The sequence below is a fragment of the Rissa tridactyla genome, chromosome 2 (genome assembly GCF_028500815.1).
Source record: "Rissa tridactyla isolate bRisTri1 chromosome 2, bRisTri1.patW.cur.20221130, whole genome shotgun sequence".
In the NCBI taxonomy this organism is placed as follows: domain Eukaryota; kingdom Metazoa; phylum Chordata; class Aves; order Charadriiformes; family Laridae; genus Rissa; species Rissa tridactyla.
In genome coordinates this window covers 139,458,684-139,478,702 of record NC_071467.1, presented here as the reverse complement: position 1 = coordinate 139,478,702, position 20,019 = coordinate 139,458,684, and the positions used below count along the sequence as shown (strand labels likewise).

The 20,019-nt window shown below is 38.3% G+C and overlaps 1 protein-coding gene across 3 annotated transcripts in view; it reads left to right on the top strand.

Annotated features, from left to right (window-relative positions):
• Window positions 1-20,019, top strand: part of GLCCI1 (glucocorticoid induced 1) — a 58,048-nt gene that overhangs the window by 12,540 nt on the left and 25,489 nt on the right. For all 3 annotated transcript variants that reach the window (XM_054192102.1, XM_054192103.1, XM_054192104.1), the window contains exons 2-3: window positions 7,824-7,975; window positions 16,795-16,881. In XM_054192102.1, the coding sequence (XP_054048077.1) occupies window positions 7,824-7,975; window positions 16,795-16,881 (239 nt within the window). The remainder of the gene's footprint in view (window positions 1-7,823; window positions 7,976-16,794; window positions 16,882-20,019) is intronic.

The window sequence follows — 20,019 nt, the reverse complement described above, 5'->3', positions numbered from 1 at the left end:
ATTATCATTATAACAAAAAATAAACCCTTCCGTCATCAGGTTTATTCAACAAAGGTGGTATTATCGTTAGTTACTGAATTAATTGCATGTGTTTATAATTTCCTTCAAGATTTTAATTATTAATGCACTGGAAAAAAACAAACCAACCAGCTTTAGAACTCTTTTTTGTTCCCAATTCATTTCTCAATATTGGGTAAATTTATCATTCAACACATCTAAATTAATGAAGTAAAATTAAGAAAATTCTCTGTACCTGCAGAAGTGCACAACAGTTAATGGTTGGTTGTGTGTTTCAGTGTGCTCTTTTTCCTACGTACTTGGCTGCTGATCTCCAGTCAGTTTGGTTTTAACTTTCTAAAGTAGGAACATTTTTGAGATACTTTATTAATTGGTACTAAGTTTAGGTATTTGCATAGTGTTTAAGTTTGAATTGATAACTTGACAAAGACAAATATATTCTAAAAATATGAAATACGTAAAAATCTGAAAGGTTTGGAATTAGTGTTTTACCTACCTGGTGTCCTGTTAGAGTGCAAATGTGTAGGTCACATCTGTTGAACAAAACAGGCTTTTGTGATATTAAATGCTCAGTCTTTTGTATACAGGTCCTGTACATGCCAGCTGTAATCTTTGTTAGAAGAATAACTTGGTTTTAGAGAGTCGAAACTTTCTTCCTTATAGTTTGTTTACCTTCTTACTAAGATTAGAGTGTTCTTTCTATGCATGATCTGTAAGAATAATGTTGATTTTAAACAGGGCAGTTTTGCTGTGAACAAAATCTGACTTCTGAAAGATAAGTGTAGTCACGTTTTACTTGACCTGTACTTGGGTGGAATAGGAACATGGGGCAGAGACCAAGTTTCAACATATATGCATAGGCAACCAAGATTTTGAGATTCAACTGTAGGTCCAATGAAATTCATGTGCCTGCAGGTTCATCCGCCTGTCCCTCTTCCTCCAGGTATCTATAGCCTAGCTCTGAGCACCGTGCCTTCCTGTGCAGTTAGGTGAGTAGAGCTGTACATCCTTGAAAAGTCATGTGTAAAACCTCCTTGATGGAAAGAAATGCCTTGATCTACCTGTTGGATTCAGTGACTAATCAGAAGACCTCTTCCCTCTCTAGGTGGCTTACTCATAGCTATAAAAGATAACTAAATGTGGTTGATTCCCAAACCCCTTACTGTAGGTCTTTGTCTACAGTTTTCTTCTGAAAGGGCAAACTGGTTTTGTTTTGTTTTCTCAAGATAATCTACCTCTTGTATTGATAGACTTGGGCTGTTTCATGCAGTTTGGTTTGGATTCTTGTAAGCCTCATCAAGTAGAAAACTGAATTTGCCCTGACTACCAACCTGTGAAATGGCCTATGTGGAAGACTGGTTCCCCCTGGCCCCCCCGCCCCGCCTTTTTTCGCCTCTTTCCCCTCTTTCCCCTCTTTCCCCTCTTTCCCCTCTTTCCCCTCTTTCCCCTCTTTCCCCTCTTTCCCCTCTTTCCCCTCTTTCCCCTCTTTCCCCTCTTTCCCCTCTTTCCCCTCTTTCCCCTCTTTCCCCTCTTTCCCCTCTTTCCCCTCTTTCCCCTCTTTCCCCAGAATCTTTCATGGACCTGAATCTCTGAAAAGAACTCGGGTCTCATGAAGTGGACTGCTTTCTGCTTACTCAGTTTGATTATTGGAGTCTTGTTCTGTGCCATTTTTTTTTTGGTCCGTTCAATGTTATGGATAATGAGAAGAAATTGGAGTTGATTATGTCAGTCCGTTTAGAGTAGTTACTTCAGAATGTCATCCCCCTTTATTTTTACTCATTCTCTCTCATGGTTTCTGAAATAGAAACTTGAGAATAATTTCTGAAGTTGATAAAACTGAATGAAAACCTGTGTGGCGCACATAATGAAGACCGATGTTTTTACAGAGCTGAATGTACAGCATTTTTAGAGATGTAATTAGAGAAGGTAATTTAAAATGGCCATCTCATGTTGTGTCCTCTTAGAAATATCCTTTTGGTAGCAAAATACTTTGCTGTATTTTAAATGTTTGAAAAAGCTAGTATTATGTTTTGATTTAAGGTATTAAAGAGATTAAGCTGTTGAATTTGAAATTATAGGAGGAGGACTGCAATAACATCATGTTTTTTCTGTATGATTACATATTAGGATGTTGTATTTTTTAAGTTGCTATTTAAAATCCTTTTTTCTTTTTTTTTGTATGAACAGTACATGGCAAACAGTATGATCTTTGTTGTTCTGCACCACTCTGAACCGTTAATGCAGTCATTCAGCCAGTTTGCAGACTGGGTCAGAAACAAGTCTGTCAGTCACTGGCAACTGGGAAATGTCTTTTGAGCCAGTAGATCTATCCTGTGGAGTAAAACTTCTAGGGACCCCAAATCCCTTGTTAATCCTTTTCTTGAGAGATTTTGGCTCCAGTTACAAGAGAAAAGCCTTCTTGAGAATGAAGATTGAAATACTTATTTTTTTTTAGCGGCCTCTAAATCCCCATTATTCATTTTTTTTCATCGCAATGTCCTATAGACAAATTCTGCAAATAAACATGCACCGGTTTGTCCATCTACCTACATAATCAGAGCAGGAAAGACCGATCAGATATACATTCAGGAATCAGTACAGTATCACTATATACTCAGTTAAGAAGCAAACAAAAAGGCAAAAAAAGCCTTGACCACACTTTTCAGAGAGCGTTCCTCCTCTTGTATCTGAAAGTCTACTTTTGTAGCACTCAAGGAATCATTGTCCAAAGCAAGCAAGAGCAGAGGTATCCCTTTTCATACTTGTAAAAGGTGTAACTAAAGAGGGGACTTTTGAATGGACATGTGTGGGGCAGCCACTGCTGTGGTAACCATCACCTAAGCGTTGGGCCATCATTCTTAGTAGTTGCTGTGGGTCACCATTCCTTAATATTCATCTTTCCATTTCTAGTTTATGATTTCCTGTGCTGCCTTCCTACGTACTTTGTTATTTAAGAGGCATTCATGCACGTACTGCTGAATCATTGGTTTTGTAGATTGTTGTAAAGTTGTTGTCATCTGTAGTAGGAATGCCCTAGAAATATCTGATACTCCTTCGTAACGTGATACCTAGTCTTCGCATCTCCTTCAAGCCAGACTACTTGAACTCTGACTTTTTTTTTTTAGTGGCCTCTAAATCCCCATTATTCATTTTTTTTCATCGCAATGTCTTATAGACAAATTCTGCTTACTCAGTTTGATTATTGGAGTCTTGTTCTGTGCCATTTTTTTTTGGTCCGTTCAATGTTATGGATAATGAGAAGAAATTGGAGTTGATTATGTCAGTCCGTTTAGAGTAGTTACTTCAGAATGTCATCCCCCTTTATTTTTATTCATTCTCTCTCTTGGTTTCTGAAATAGAAACTTGGGAATAATTTCTGAAGTTGATAAAACTGAATCAACTTCTTGAAAAGAGTCTTAAGCAGACTAGGACATCCATCCGAGTGAGTCCTTCCAAGAGTCTTTAGTATTTTTGGAGAAAATTCTTTTGAAGCTAGTATTCATTTCGTAGGTAAAACGGGAAATTCTTTAGGAACAGATGAGATCTAAGCTTGAGACTCATATTTCACTAGTATCTCTGAAGGTGAACCAGAAGGTTGTGTAGAGTGTTAGCAACTGAACTGAAGAGAAACGACATCTCATGAAACTCTGTTGTGGAATTTAGTACTGATGTTTCATGGCTGTCTTGGATAAATAGTTTTAAGTTATAGATGAACTTTCAAGCAAAAAAAAAAAATCAAGATATTACTGCAAGCATGTTGTCTATCCTTATGGCAGGAGAGTGTCACGGTTAGCTGACATGGATAATGAGATGATAATATTAATACTACTTTTAGGGAAGAATGAATTTTATTTTTATTTCATGTTTTTCACTCGAGAGGAATCTGTCATCTGAGAAGTTCTTAGGGTAATTTTAGTCTTTTTAAGCTGAATATATCCATGCAAGGATATGAGTGCAAAAGTTTTGGCCAAATTTGAACTGCATCTGCTAACTGCTGAAAGAAAGGTGGGAAGAAAAGATGCTGACAGATGAGCTCTGGTGGATTTAGCTGAAGCAGTTTTTATAACGCTACCAATGCTAGCTGTCAATCTTGTTCTTTTGCTGCAGGTGATTTTCCTCATTGCATGCATGGCAGAAAGCATTATTTAAGCTAAGATGGATTGGGAGCAAGATTTTGAGATTGTGTGTGGGTTAGCTGCCTCTATGTTGGATGGGAAGGCAATCTCTTCATTTTAGAGCTGTAGCAGATGGTTTTATTTGAGCCCTATGTCCTTTTCAAAAGAGCTGTCGTGTGTTAGTCGCTTACTAAATTACATTTCGCCGGCAGAGAAATGGAAACCTTTTTTCAGTCAGTCTAGGTGTTATAACTAGAATTCTTTTGGTGGTCAATGCAGCCTGCAGAACCATAATTTCTTGTTTTCATGCAGTTTATTTTAGTTGATTCCTGCTGGGAGTTAGGATCACACCAAATTTCAGCAGCTGTAGTATTCAGGTGGACCCTTGTGCCATTTTATGTAAAATCATTTATAACTGGAAATGTGTAGCAATAGCTCCTAAATACATACCATTAAAACCTGTGGCATATTTTAAATAACACATGAGGTATTTTGCTTTCCTATGAGCATCCATCTTGCTTTTGTAATTTCTGGCTAATCTTTTCAGGGAACATTATCCTTCTTAAGTACTTCCAAAGTTTAGTTGCTCTGGAGGTAGATCTGAGCTCCTTGTGTGATATGTCACACGTTACTGACAAAGAGAACAGAATAGTTCTGACTTACCACTGTGGTAAAATCCACTCATACACTGAAATGCTGTCACATGTGGTAAAATCTTTCTGTAATTTTAGAAATTTCTGAATATTGATGAAGCCGTTCTGAACACTGAAGTCTGTTGGCTAACCTCGGGAGCTGTTGAAGTGCTTCAGATATCAGGTGGCACTTGCTGCACTTTTGTTGCTGTGAGAAAACCAGAGCATGAGGTTTCCATCCAGACAGAGTGACTGTGGCTGGAGAAGGGTATGCATGATAGGGGCGTCAAAATCCCATTGGTAATGAAAGTTTGGGGAGAAATGAAAGTTGTGTAGTAGTTCCTAGAGCAGCAAGAAGCCAGACTTACAATGAGGTGTGAAAAGCAAAATTAAGAAATAAATCCCGAGAGCAGTTTTATTATTTGGAAAACTATTTAAACCGATCCGAGCCATCACTGTTGTTGTCCAGTTCAACTCTGCTCTCTGTGGCATCCAGTCATCTTTAAGTTCATTACTATACAAGACAGTTTGTCAAATGCTAATTTGTAGAAATTCCTTCAGATTTCATGCTTGCATGTCCCTTCTCCTTTGTTTTTTATGTTCTAAGGATATATATCATAAAAGGGTGAGAACTGAAACTGTTATTGAGCAGACCTCAGTGCCCTGCAGCCCTGTTGTTCCTCCTGGCTCTCCTGTGGTTGTTTCTGCCCCTTATATTATGCCAGCCTGCCTCTAATGGGGAAGAACATGTGTTTATGACTTTTTTTTGGGTAGGTTTTAGTTTTCTTTATGTTTAACTCAGTGAATCACCTTACTAGGTGGGTTCATACATCTGCGCAAGCCATCTCAAAGTGGATGGCAGGCGCGCAGACAGCAATGGAACAGGGTAGGCATTACAGTAGTGCTAACTTGGATTGGCTTATGCAGTTGGGAAGTCATGTCCTTGGTTTGTTTCCTGTGATTCAAAATACAGCGAAGAGTAGTAGGGATTTAGGAGACTGTGTCTTGAGCTTTCCTTTTCTAGCCTCAGGGTTTAATAGTGTCCTGCAGTCCGCTTCCAAGATTACCATGGAAAAATACAAATGTGATGTCTGGTGGTGTTCGTGTCCGTTGCTGTTGTAGCGTAATTATACGAGTTGTTAATGCTGGGATTGCTGTTGCCTTTCCTTAGGGTGTAGCACAAGACATAGACCTTAGATCGTTCTCTGGTTGTATATATTTTATTTCTGTGTTTTGGACTTGTGTATTCTTGAGGTTTTGTTTTTGGTTTTTTTCTGCAAGACTTTTTAAAGTTTGCAAAGGTAAACTTTGCGTAGTCCTTATTTCCCCATCTGCAGAGATTGTTTTGCTAGTTTGTCTCTGTATGGTCTCTAACTTGTTTTAAAAGGTCTTTTTTAGAACATACTTTGCTACTTATGTATTTAACAAATTCCTGATAGATTTTCGCATGTAATGGATTTCTAATGAACATAGTTTTTAGAGGAATTTTCAAACCTCAGGCTACATGGGAGAGCAGCGTAGTGCCATAGCATGGCAGTGAAGGCTGGAAGAATGCTTTGTAGGTCTGCACCCTTTAGGTACTTTTGTGTTTCAGTGTAAATGTGATTACTGGTTTCATGTTTAAAATTTGTCACCTTTTTTTTAGATTTGGGGCTTTCTTATAGTTCAAAAATGTTTCTTAAAATGCAAATTTGTCACAATTGGAATCCTACGAGGATAGATCTTTTTTGAAAGTTGTAGGGATTTGGTTTATAAATAACATTGCAATCAAAACAATTCTGTTATACAAAGGCAGTATGATATACTATCATGCTTCCAATTCACAGCATCATTTAGAGCTCTTCACCTAAAATTAGTTGTTAATGAAGTGTTTCAGCAGCTCTACATTTCTCAAAAATGGTCTGTTTTAACATGATCATGTTTGTATATCATACTATAAGCATGCTGCATTAGTGCAGGCTATACCTCAGTCGTTGTGCTGAATGCTATATAAGACACTGATGATGGAGTCTGCCTTTGGAGACCCAGCAATTCAGGATGATATACAAAGAGAAAATGCGCATGGAGGTCAGTGCCCATGTTTGCTCTCAGCAGTGTGCGAGCAGGTCTGCTCTCAAGTTCTGAGCAGGGTTTTGGTGGGTCGGATCAGTGCATAACGTGACTAGAAAGTAATCTCACTTGCAAACTTCTAGTAGGGCTGAGCAAGAGAGACAGTAGCTGTAACGTAGGGCTTAGGTTGGCTTATGTAAAGTCTAGAAAACGAGTATATGAAGTAATTTTGCCTAAAGGACAAAGTGAGATGATCCAGAGAGCATGCTATAAAACTCTGATGTGGGAAGGAACAATCTCATGAATCACCCTACTCTCTTGCTTTCCAAATGAAATGCAGGAAAAAAGTGTTCCGTGATCTAGGTGTATGGGGAGAGAACTACAGGGAGGAGTCAAAGATTGCAGGCGCTGTGATGAGTGAAGGCAAACACGGCAGCTGCCTTGACCTGAGCTGTGTCAGAGGGAAATAGTCACACACTTTCAGCTTGCTAAGGCCTCTGTTGGCATCTTGTAAATAATGTGGAATGACGTACACAAGAGCAAGAAATCAGATATGCATCTTCTTAAGAATCATATTTTTTGTCATGATTTGTGTTTTAGTATTTAGACAGCTAAGCAAGCTGACTTTTAAAAAAAAAAAAAGTAACCCAATACTGATACTGTGTTCTATTTTCTGTTTCTGTATGTCTGGCTTTCCTGAGTTGCATCATCACTGTATTTAAATTTGCTTGATGCTTTTTGTTGATGAAAATATCTCGCATAAGTAGCCTGGTTCTTTGCAGCTATGAGCACTTTAAGCGTTGTTTTTTGTAACTGTTAAGTTTTCCCTTTTGTATTTTTTCTCCTTTGTCTGATGTTATTTGCTTTGATGTGACGGCATTCTTTTCAGCTTGACATTTAGGCAAAGGTTTCGCATGTGTTCTTGCCATTGTGTGTCGTAGCTAGCTTTTAACATTTCATATCAAATTTAGCCTGACTTTTTTGTTGATTTTGTTCTGGTTTTCTACAGTGGACAGGCCAAAATCCCAGCAAATCAGAACTTCTGGTACCATAAGGCGAACTTCTTCTTTGGACACAATAACAGGACCTTACCTCACAGGACAGTGGCCACGTGATCCCCACGTACACTACCCTTCATGTATGAAAGATAAATCTACTCAGGTAAAAAGCTGTAAAACAAAGACAACAGAGATGTTTCATATAACAGATGTCTTCCTGATAATACTTTTATCGCCTGATCTGGAATCTTAGCGCAACTTAAATCTGAAGAAATGTGGGTTCACTTAATTTTGTTATAAAGCCCTAAAAATAGGGTACAGTAGCATTTTTTAATCAGTGTCAATTCAGTAACATGGTATGCAATAGATATTTTTATGCTTTTTGGAAAACAGTTGTTAAAAATAATTTTCTGTATGTGGGCAGATCTGTTGAGGCTAAAGGAGCAGATTTCACTCTCAGCCGTGTATCTGGTTCATATTGAAGCTGCTATATGCAAAATTGTGCTGAGTGCTATTTAAAAAAAAAAAAGATTCCATAATAGTAGTGGCTGACAAGCTAAAGATTTTACTAAATCTGTGTATTTGTGTGTGTGCGGGGGAGGAGGTGGGGAGAGGTTACTGTTCAGAAGGATTGATGAGCTTGTCATTAGAGAGGAAATCAAGAAGAGGAAGCTGGGAGTGAGCATGTATGAGATGTTCCCTCTGCTGCTTACTAGTAAGAAAGACAAACAGAAATGCTCTGGGAAGAGCTGCCTTTTGAAGCCAGACATCAGAATGAGAGCTTTACCACCAGCTACAGAGGGAAGGGTACTGAGATTACTCATGGCCTGATACCCTTGTGATACCCTTGGATCCTCCTCAGGGTTCTGTCCTTAGCAGGAACCTCTGGCAGGTAGCCTGCTGTGGTATTCATAGTGCCCCAGTGCTCTTTGGCAACTGAGCTGAACATTGTTTCTTGCCTGATTCCTCCTCATGCTGGAGCTTGTTGCCCACAAAGGTGATCACTATCAACCAAGTAAAAAATCTGTAATTCTAAAAAACACCCAAATTATTAGCAAAGGAGCTCCATTGTTGGGTTTTCAGTAGTAGTATTAGGGTATGGAGTAATTCATCCGAGTTTGTGTTCTAAACTAAATTGGAAACTAGAAAAAAACGACTACCTTTGATTATATTTTGAGTCTCCAAGCCATGGAGGGATGGTTGCTAAATCAGTTTTCTATCTCTTGTGCCATGAGTCTGGCCCGTTCTTATCATGGGTGTCTGCAGAGAAAAATGATACTTCTGTCATCCTACTTTTTGCTTATAACTCTCTTGTGCTGTTAAAAATTGTTTTTAATGAAAGCTTATGCTGTCACAATGCATATGATACCTTTAAAATATCAAGGATTTTTCTGTCATAACTTCATTTGTAGGTGTATAGGTTTTGGTTAGTTTCCACTGACTTGCAACATACTTGTCACCCGTTCTGCCACCATTGCTTACAGCAAATGCAGCAGCTCTTTAAGTTGATTCTAGGTTATAGTCTTTTGTGTAATACTGAATTTTTCAGGACAAGTTAGAATGTATAAATAATTTTCCACATCTCTCTAAAATCTACTCTAATGCAGTGCAGGAAGTTCCCTGATGGGGGAAGGACAAGTGTAGAATGCTTAGAAAAGAAAAAAGATTTGTCTCTATAATCCAGAAATCCTATTTAATGAATTTGGGAATCTGATGATTAAAATCGTTCAAGAAAACTTTTAGAAATGGTGGTGGGACCCTTTAAGAAAATGCTGTGTTCATGCTGTACTCATTCATTTTGAAACCAGCCAGCCTGTTTTAGCAAAAAAAGAAGAACAAGCAGTCATCTTTACTGTCGCAAAAGATCTACCTAAAATGCTCTTAATCTTGGATTTACTTCCAAGGTGTCTTCCTTTCACAAGATTGTGCCTTGAAAGTCTTTCTGTTTTGAAACCGTAATTTCCATTCAACAGATTTTCGGTAGCATGCTTTGTAGTTACTGTATTTCTTAACCCCTCTCTCATAAAACATGTATCCATATCAAACTGCGCAAATACCCTTATGGATAGAAAATTTTGAATACTTAAACATTCACAAACAAACCTTTTCACTAGTTACAGAAAAGAGAAGCAAACTTGTTCTATAAATATTTGAGCTCCGAGCATTTGGCAGTAAAATTGCTTTCCTAGTGAGCTCAAGTAAGTGTTTAGGTTATTTACCTGTTGGCTGCCGCCCTTTGCTTCATTCAGAAACAAAGCTGGGGGGAGCGGGAAATAAAAAAGTTTTACCTTTTCATCACAATCAAATGTAACAGAGAGGAAAGGCAGTACTGTTGTCATTACAAGGTGAAGTGTTATTTTGAAGGGATAAGGGTAGGGAAGTTTCATGGTTTGGATTTGTGTGGATATCTTCTAACAAGGAATTACATTAACTGTCTTTATTCAAATTTTGCAGAAGTCAAGCATTTAGCAATATTTAAGTTGAGCTGAAAAACATGTGTCTTGACTGCTCAGGACTACATGAATATGTAAAATATAACAAGCATAGCGATTGGCACAGCAAATTCCACTTTTTTTAAATAAAATGTTCACTAGGGAGACTTTAGATGAATTTGATCCTAAAATACTTACTTCATTTATGTTTTGGTTGTGTGGGGTTTTTTTGTTGTTTGGGCTCTGTGTAGTTTGAAGTAGATCTAATTTCAAGAACTAAGGATGAGTTCCAAGTCGTTGATAGGATGCATGCATGGCAAATTAAGTTGAGTTAAATTAAAACCTTGCTCTTTTCCTGAGTACCAGCACAAGTACTTCCACTACTTCTTTTTTGTTGGCTGAGTAACCGTTTAGCTCATGGGAGTTCATATAGTTTACAGTAGCTAAAAATAATAACACTTGGTAGTTTAGCAGAGTGGGAGATGGTAGCAAACAAAATAAATAAAAACAAGATGATGAAAATCAATAAACCATTTTTTTGTATGAGCATGTTTCATTGGAGAATAAATTATCTCTTGTTTTACTTCTGAACTCATGAACAATGCTGTCAGTATAACTTACATTGTAGGTGGAATAATTACTTCTCTTTCAAGAGTACTTTTTGTCCCTAATTAAACATTAATTTAAAATCCAAATTTTGTGCAGTTTTGTGAAGGTAGTGATTATGGCTGTTCCAAGTTTCTTAGAATTCTTGTATTAAAAAAAAAAAAAGTCAGATTCTGGTATTTACTGTGATCAGATGAATTTTTAATGAGTTTTGTTCCAAGTGCTTGTTTCCCACATGTTCTTTGAACCTGTATGGTCCTCATGAATGTTTCTTCTTTCTCTAAAATTAAACCAGGATTTTTAAAAAGGAATGCAATAATATCTTATTATTTAAGTAGAAGAAACAGAATTTTCTTTGTTTGTTTTAGTTTCTGTTGCATCTTGGAGAATAGTAACTGTAGTTCATATTTCTGTGTCTCTCTTACCCACCTCAAGTGTTTTGACGGAAAACACTGCAGAGAAGTGAGGTTGTTGTGTTTGCTTTTGCAAAAATATACTATGACACTATGCATTGTGACATTTATAGAATTCCAGATTTCTAAGAATTCTCCATGTGTTTATGCTCGTGTATGTATATGTGCAAGTGCACTCAACTAGCTGATATTTAAGGAGCAGCAAGTTTGGTATAATTAGATGTGTGCCATTTTATTGAGTAGTGTTTAAAGTATTTCAAAAATGCAGAGAAACTTGCCATTATAGGGAGTTATTATACGTGTAGATATACTTTGTTATCCCCTTCCCAAGTTCCTCCAGTGTCCTACTTCCCTCTCCTTTTCATTAAAATTTGAACTTTTCATTAAGGCCATTTAAAACTCAGTATAGCTTCCTTCCCCATTTTTTCCATCTCTGCACTGATGGAGCAATTTTGTATACTTGTCCGTCATGCTGGACATATACGTATTTCCCCTCTTCCTAGTGTAGGGAGTAGTAGTTCAATGTTGAAATGGTTATGCTTAACCTCAGAATCTTCAGAAACATAATCGTTATAGTTTATTAATATAATTATTTGGCAGTAGCTAAATCATTCAAAAGAGTTTTATAAAATTAAAAAGGAGAAATTAGGGATAAACATACGATGTTGATGTCATACCAAAGATATTGCCAGTTAAAGTCCATCTATGTAATATTCCTCAATTTAAATAATACAAAGAAAAGAACAAATGAGTAAGTGGAATATGAGTCATTGATTTCCTATACCGCCACCCCCCAACTGACTCCTGAAACTGGATTCCAATATGCCTGGATATGCCACCTTCAGTGTATATGGCAATTACATATTACACAAACAGAAATGAAGAAAGTTTGCAAAATGCCTTTGGGAATTCTTACTTCTCTAATCTAAAGAATAATGCAGTTATTAAACTGGAATGCTTGGCTAAAATATGTTTTTGTTCTTGTGTGTGGGTCAAGGCTTTAATGTAGTTACTTCTCATTAGTCACCTGAGTAATGTTTTGTTTTCTTCTGGGTTGAAATTTTGTTGCTTAAAAATTAACATCATAAACCAGGAGGCTCAATGGCATGAAGCTTTTTTATTGGTGCGTTAGTTATCATTGCATTCGTGGGATATTATAATGATGTACTTTGGGGGAATGGGACGAGGAGGAAGGGATATGTGTCATACAACTATGAATTTATTATTCTAACTTTTCTTAACCTGTCTGATGTTTAAGAGGAGTCAGCACCTATAGTCAAATTAACTTCTAACTCTTTAGGCCATTTCTTTCTGTAACATTTCTAGAGGGTCTTTGAATGCTTTAGAAACATCTGAAGACTCATTAGACTTTATCTTACAGTGCTGCTGTTGCGTTTCTTTTGAATTTGGAAGTTCTTCAAAACCACTGGTGCTTCCCCTGTAAAACCTAGATTTGTGTTCTTAATCTTTACACCCATCCCCCAAAGTAGTTAATCTGGAATGCAGGCTAGATATAGTAATTAGAGCAGAGTGTTGGCAATAAACTGTGAGATATTTAGAGTAATTCAGTCTTATTTTAGGTTTAGGTAGGTTGGTACTCCACGCAGTCATTCTGATTTAAATGAAGTGGAAAGAATGTAGGTATATCTCCCTGACATGGGTGGAAAAGCAAGGCAGAATTACCAAACGCGTTGGAAGAAATGCTAATCTCTACAAGGTTGGGTGAGTTAGAACAATGGTAATTGTGATTTACATTAAGACTGAAGAGAGCAACCAGATGTGGTGTTCTCAGCATGTCCTATCCCATGCACATGCTTTAAGCATTGTGTCAGCTGAAACTGGGACCAGGAACCTTGACATTTCGAAATATCAGCGATCCTCCTCTTGAAGCTGCAGCATGTGTTACTTAGTGTTTTCAAGGTTCTCCTGCTGAAATGTTTTACATCTTAGTTTCTGAATGTACTGAAGGAATAATCCTTCAGTTTCATGAAGTTGAGTTCACACTTAAATGATGCCGTAAATTTGTTTCAGCTCTGAAATATTACCAGTTTTACAGATAGTGGCTATGACCTTTCTTACTGTGTTTCTGGCTTGAGGAGCAGCGACTTTGGTTTTATTTATTATGATTCAGAAATTTTTCTTCAAATACAGTTTTGAGTTACTTTTTTACAGTCGTCATTTTTTTTAATATGTTTAACACATTGCAGTACACTTGCAGCTTCAAATGAAGGCTTCCACGAATACGCCTGTTTTGTAGAAGTTGTAAATAAAGATGGGAAAACAATTTTCATGAAATGTGGCATATCAAGGGTGCTGTACACCCCCATCTTACTTGTGATGTAATTTACAACATTCAAATGAGATATGACTTGCTCATACATGAGCTAAACTTACAAAAGCAGAATTTTTGTTTGAATATAACAAGTGTGGGGTTGTTTGGTGTTTTTTGTTTTGTTTTGTCTTTTTTTAAAAAAAGGCTTTTGCTTGAATTTGCTTGAATTTTGTGTTACAAACCCAAAACTCTTCTTCATATAACGTGGGTTACAATATATTATAAGCAGCAATTCCTAGGGTTTAAAGAAGATTGGCTTCCTATAATATTCTAGTAACTGCTTATGTTGTGTTATTTTTTAACCTTTTTTCTTTTTTCCATATGAATATAAATAACACATAAATATAAGATTGCCTGACTTCAGTACTGTGCTAGAAGCATCATATAGTATTTGTAATTTAATAGTGCAAATAAAATTGAGGGACACAAATAGTCTGCCCCCTGTACACTGATGTGTGTATGTATATTTTGAGAGGTGGTGACTTGACTCAATTAACCATAGATTGAAAGCAACTGTATAAATCTTGTCTCAAGGGAGATAGTATTTGTGTGGAAAAGAGTGTCAAAGCATATTTGAGAAAGTACATAATTTAGTATTAAGTGACTGGATGTTTTATATTTGTTATTTTTGATTTCTGATTAAGTCAACTGCAATATAAGGATTCCCACCTCTCTGCTAATAGTTAACAGTGTTGATGATGAAGTTCTTCAGGGTGTTGCTATTGGTTTGTTTTTGTTCTTGCTATCTAGATCAATATCTGTGCTTATTAAAAAGTTCAGGCAAGCTCTTGTTTTCTACATAATGGGTGAGGTTTTTTGTTTTTTAACCTGATGTCTTTTTGATTTTGTTTATTAAGCTGTAGTTGAAAGGCTATGAGCTTGTAGTGATCCCTGGTACACCCTCCTGCACTACAGGAAAATCTTTAAGCACCTGAAATACCTTTTTCTACTTCATCCTGCTGGTGTTCCCCGAACTAGAGTAGTGTTATATTCAGAATATGCTCTTTGGAAGATAAATTTTCAAAGAATTCCCTTTGCACTGATGTTTTCTGGTTTTGTATGAGGCTATGGTTCCAGCTACACTTGGGATATAGTAAAATCTTTAAGAAAAGAGTGATTTCAATTGGAAAGTAAATTGTAATATAGTGTGAAAGCCCATGATTTTGAAAAAGGAGCAAATTCCCCCCCCATTTTCTCTAGTTCTTTGGAAATCTGTAAGCCACTTCAGTACTTAAAACCAATACAGTGTCTTTCACACAAATTTTAGGGAGGTGGTAAGTACCCAGTCTAAAAGAACAGGTAGTTATTTAGAACTTGGCTCCACTGCAATGCAGAGCGAAGGAACGCACACACGGGTAGCCTGTGACAGAGGCTCTGTTTTGGGCAACGAGAGTCGTGGGTTGCCTGGCTGAGGGACTCCCATGTTCCCCTCATAGTTTTAAATAGCTGGTTTAAATCTTTACTCTTGATAACTTTTTTTTTTCCATAACCATATTATCTTCTGGCTTCTTCCCCAGACCCACACACAGAATGTCGTATAATAAATACACAGAACCCTAACTTTTATGAAGACTTGTTTTTTCTTTCCTGGGAACATGCAGCAAAAACCTTGTTACTGATTTTTTCCATTTTGCTTTCTCATCGCCCACACAGCTTGCTGGGCCTTTGGTGGAAGTATTCCTGGTGGCGTAAAAATAACGGAGACAAAAACCCACCAAAAACATGGAAAGTGCGAGGCTGGCAGAAAACAGAAGCGGGAGACGTAGGCCTGTGCACACAAAGTGACTTGGCACAATTAAATATTAGCATTTGGGGGTTAGGTGCCCGGCATGTAGGCCATATAATACTGTAGCTATAAAGGTATAGCCTGTGGTCTGAAACTGCGGTTCAGGGCTTAATGGTAGCAGGCCTGGCCTGGCTGCTCGGCTGGAGTGGCCCGGCCCCGCAGGTGCTTCCACCTCTCTTTGCAGGGCAGGGAGGGCGAGGAGCTGCAGACGTTTGTTTTGTGGTGTTCTGCAAGGCCATGCCTGGCCTCCATGCTGAGGAGAACAGTGCCTGCTACGTGTGTGGGCTCTACAGGAGTTTCTAGACCCGAGAGAGGAAGCAAGAGTAAGGAACGCTGTGGAGGAACAGGGTTCCTGTTCACGAGAAGGAAGTCCCTCAGGGAGGTGGATCCCAGATCCTACCTGTCCTGCAGGGCTGGGCTCCTGTCTCCCTTGGAGAAGTATCAGCACCGGTCCCCTCCATGAAAAACCTCGCTGCAAATTCTTATTGTTTTCAGTGCTATTGTTTTATTTCTTGCGGCCTTAGTGTGAAGGATTCAGTGAATACTAGTAGGAATTGTTGAAAACAAAAACACTTTTTTTTTTTTTCTTTTCACAAATGTATGTGTCTGCCTATAGCTCTGACTTTTATATGGTTCATACCCCAAACTCTCCCGGATTTTAGATGTCCCCATCGCTCCTCTGACTGCTGGTGACTCGGTTGTTCAGAAATGCTGGTGGATACCCTCGATTTTCATAATAGTCTTATGGTGATGAAGCACAGGAATTGGGAGGTCTGGCTTCCAGACGATTCTCAATCTTTGGGGTTTAACTTTATAACTCCTACATCCAAGGACAGTCCCCAAACTTCTGGGCTTGCAGAGAAGACTGGAAAAGGCCTGCTTTTCACTGTTCTGCTCATGTAGGCCAGTGCCAAAAATAATAAAAGGTATATCAAGTCAGAGTTAGCAAGAAGGACTTGATTATATGGCCCAGTGATTAAGGAAGACAGGTGGGAGACGTGAATCCTGGCTTTTGTTCTCTGAATTTGCTGTTATATTTTTTTAAATCTTGTGGTTTTCTAAACTGTCCACTGAGTGAAAACTAGAATTGGATGGCAAAGCGAAGATGGGAGTAGCCAGGTAAGGGGTTTTTTTTGTGATTGTCAGGTCTCTGATTCCTTCTTCAGTAATGTGCATTGTCCTCATCCTTTTGTAAATGCAAGTTTACAAAGCCTTAGTTTTCTTGATTTTTTTGTTTTGTTTTGTTTTTATGTATTTGAGAGTATTACCTGCTGCATATTGGATTATGACATTTGTTCTTCATGTATAATGCCAGAACTCTGACACTGCAGAAGGAGTAAAGCAATAATTTGTGCCAAAAGTTTTTCTTACCTGGAGAATTCAGGAGTGTATTTTCTGTTTTTATCCCTCTAGACACCTAGCTGTTGGGCTGAAGAAGGAGCAGAAAAGAGATCCCATCAGCGCTCAGCATCATGGGGAAGTGCTGATCAACTAAAAGAGGTGAGAAGTTTTGCACAGTGGAGCCTTTCAAGTTTTGGTATGTCCAAGACTTTTTTTAATCGCTATCTGGAGTCCAGGAAACTGCACCCTTTTCCCGCTTCTGTTGCTTTTGAAACAGGTTTTACCTCCAATGTAGGAGTTACTTCAAGAGTGGTTGTTATTTTATGGCTGTTGGATTTCCTCCCTTCCTACTCCACAGTGTTGGCTCTGAAGAATTGGTCAGAATGAGTGCTGAGGAACCAGCTTGTTGTTGTTTATGAATTTTTCTGTTCAGAGTTACCTTAGTTAGCTTTCTGTCCTTTAACGCTGCTCTCCTGCAAGAGGCAAAGTGAAAGTTGGTATGTTAGTGTATTCTTGCTTAGAAATTTCATTCAAGTTTAAGAGTGGAGGTAGAGAGGACATCACTTTCTCAAATGAAAAAGGAGAGTAAGTGTTGATACAGTAATGATAAGATTGCTTGAAATGCTCTTTAATCATATGTATTTTGCTGAAGACTACAGTTGCAACTAGAAAGAACCCACCAAAAGCTAAGTGAATTTGCATCATGAGAAATTAGATACAGTAAAATTGTCTCTAGCTCAGCTGAAATTACAATATTTCAGCATTTGTCCCAGTAAACTCCATTCTGTCCAGAGTTCGTAGAATCATAAAATACCAGGTTGGAAAGGACCTCAAGGATCATCTGGTCCCACCTTTCTTGGCAAAAGCACGATCTAGACAAGATGGCCCAGCACTCTGTCCACCTGAATCTTGAAAGTGTCCAATGATGGGGAATCCACTGCTTCTTTGGGGAGATTATTCCAGTGGCTGATTGATCTCATTGTGAAAAAATTTCCTCTTGTGTCCAATCAGAATCTCCCCAGGAGTGACTTGTACCCATGGCCCCTCATCTCTCCCAAAAGAGAGTCTCCGTCTTCTGTCCAGTACTTAATAGCTGACCTGCACTCAGCGTGTGGCCCTGTCAGGAAGGGTGCAGCCTCTTTTCAAGAGCAGCACCTTTCTTTTTACGAAATTAATCTTGCAGCATATTCTTATAGGGTTGGACTTTTCCCTGATAATCTGGGCCTTTTGCATCCTCTATCCTGACTCCCTGTTTAATAGGACATTCAAAAATTAGAAGAAATGTATACGTTGTCTGAGGAGATGATGTTACTGGCAATGTATAGTCCTCTTCTGAACAGCCATTGATAGCAAAAATAGTTGTCAAAAGGAGCGATGTAAGTTTAAGTACTTGAATTTTAAAATCAGTTTTGACAAATATGGAATAATCTTGTGTTCCAGTGGTGGCAATAGCCTCATTTTTAAAGGTGAGGACCTGGGCCAAAGCGAGGTCAATCCAAAGAGGGTTGTCTGTTCCCATCTCATTGAGTACCTGTTACGAAACTCATCATAGCTGATTTATTAGTACACGGGCCTTCAGCTGCCTGGGTGACTTCATCAGCAGCTGTGAAGCACTCAGAATCACAGATAAGTGCCCAGAAATCAGTGCAAAAGGAGTTTTGTGTCTGAAAAGTTTTGGCTTAAACATTACCTACAAGCACAAAGGAACTATAGCAGGGCAGGAATAGCATCTGTATTTCCAGGATAACGCTTGCTTTTACTGAGAGACCATCCTTCATCTTCTGGCAATTCCCTATCAAGTTCTGCAACAAGCAGCTTTTCTTCACCACAGGGCTGTGAGCGTCAGCGATAGCGAAGCCTTCAGCATGTAAGCAAGTCTCTGCCATTTGATAACAGTGGTCCATTGTGCTAGGATGCCATCCTCTTTATGGACTGACCACAAGAGAAAGATAAGAAACATGTGGCCAGTGGGTTTCATGGTTCCTTTACGATAGACCACAGTAATGGAAAAAATGGAGTGTGGGGAAGGGAATCGTTTCTATCCAATTTTGCAATGGTTGTTCACCATAAAACCTGCCTTGGGCTTTTCCAGCTCAAAGTTCTTTCCCTTCCTTTGTTTTCCTTGCTCCAGCTTCTCAAACCAGATTTCTTGCCTTTTCCGGGTTCATGGTCCCAGTGTCATTCTCCGTGCGTTATCCAGCCAGTTCTCATCTGTCTTCCCTTACTTGAGCTGTTACTCAGTTACCTTCTAGTTCCCTGTCTGTTCTGTCTCTCCGTTGTTTGGCTCCTATTTTATCCCTTTCTTTTTCCTTTCCCTCACATGTAAGTCCTGGTTCCAGCTTCTCTGCCTGGCTACTTAATGCCTGTGTGGTGGGTGTTAAGAGTTTGTTGAATACCAACAGTATCTGTGCACTCTAAGTTCTTTGTGCCACAGTAACCTGCAGTTTCTGGAAGGAGAAACTCTCTGGGGCAGTTCTATTCAAACTGTAAAGCCCACTAGAGACAGAATTACTAGCAAATGTAGTGGCCAGTTACAAACATCTTTCTTGAACGTGTGCAAACTGAAATTTTTGCTAAAGCTTTGCCAAATGTAAAGATTTTTCCAAGGGAATGGAGGGAACATGCCTGGTATAAAGGACCCCCAGACAAATGTTTGGCTTTTTCTTCCAAAGCATTGGGCAACAGAGCTTCCCAGGTAAAAAGCTACCATAATGCATTTTAGCACATAAAATGGTAAAATGATTTGCATCCTCCTTTAATTTTAATCTCATTCTTAAAACAACTCTAATACTTATACTGAAATCCCTGATGGGAAGGGGGTAGGAGAGCTGGATGTTGCATGGTAGACTTCAGAGAAGATTTGACAAAGCTATAGGCAGCTGAAAGCAAGAGCTTAAGTAATGGAAATAAAAGTATCACCTCTCCTGGGCAACTGCATTTGTTATGAGTAACACAGGTAACAGTAGTTCTGCTCAGCAGTTTGAATTGCTTCCCATAGCTTTTGACAGTAAACTAGTAGGTCGCTGTTTACAGTTTCCTAGGCTTGTCTTAGCAGTCTGGATTCATGTTTTCTTGTTCCAACAATTAATGGAATGATCTCTAGCATGTATTTTTCATTATGTTGATACTGTAAACTAGCCAAATACTTGTATGCATTGTTTTAATTGGTTTTGATAAAAGAAGACGGAATGTGCTTTTAAGTTTAAGAAATTGGGGTTTTTTTACTTGGTTAGTATAAGAACTATTACAATGAAATGCATTTATTTAAAACAACTGGGAGCTCTTCTAAAAAGATTT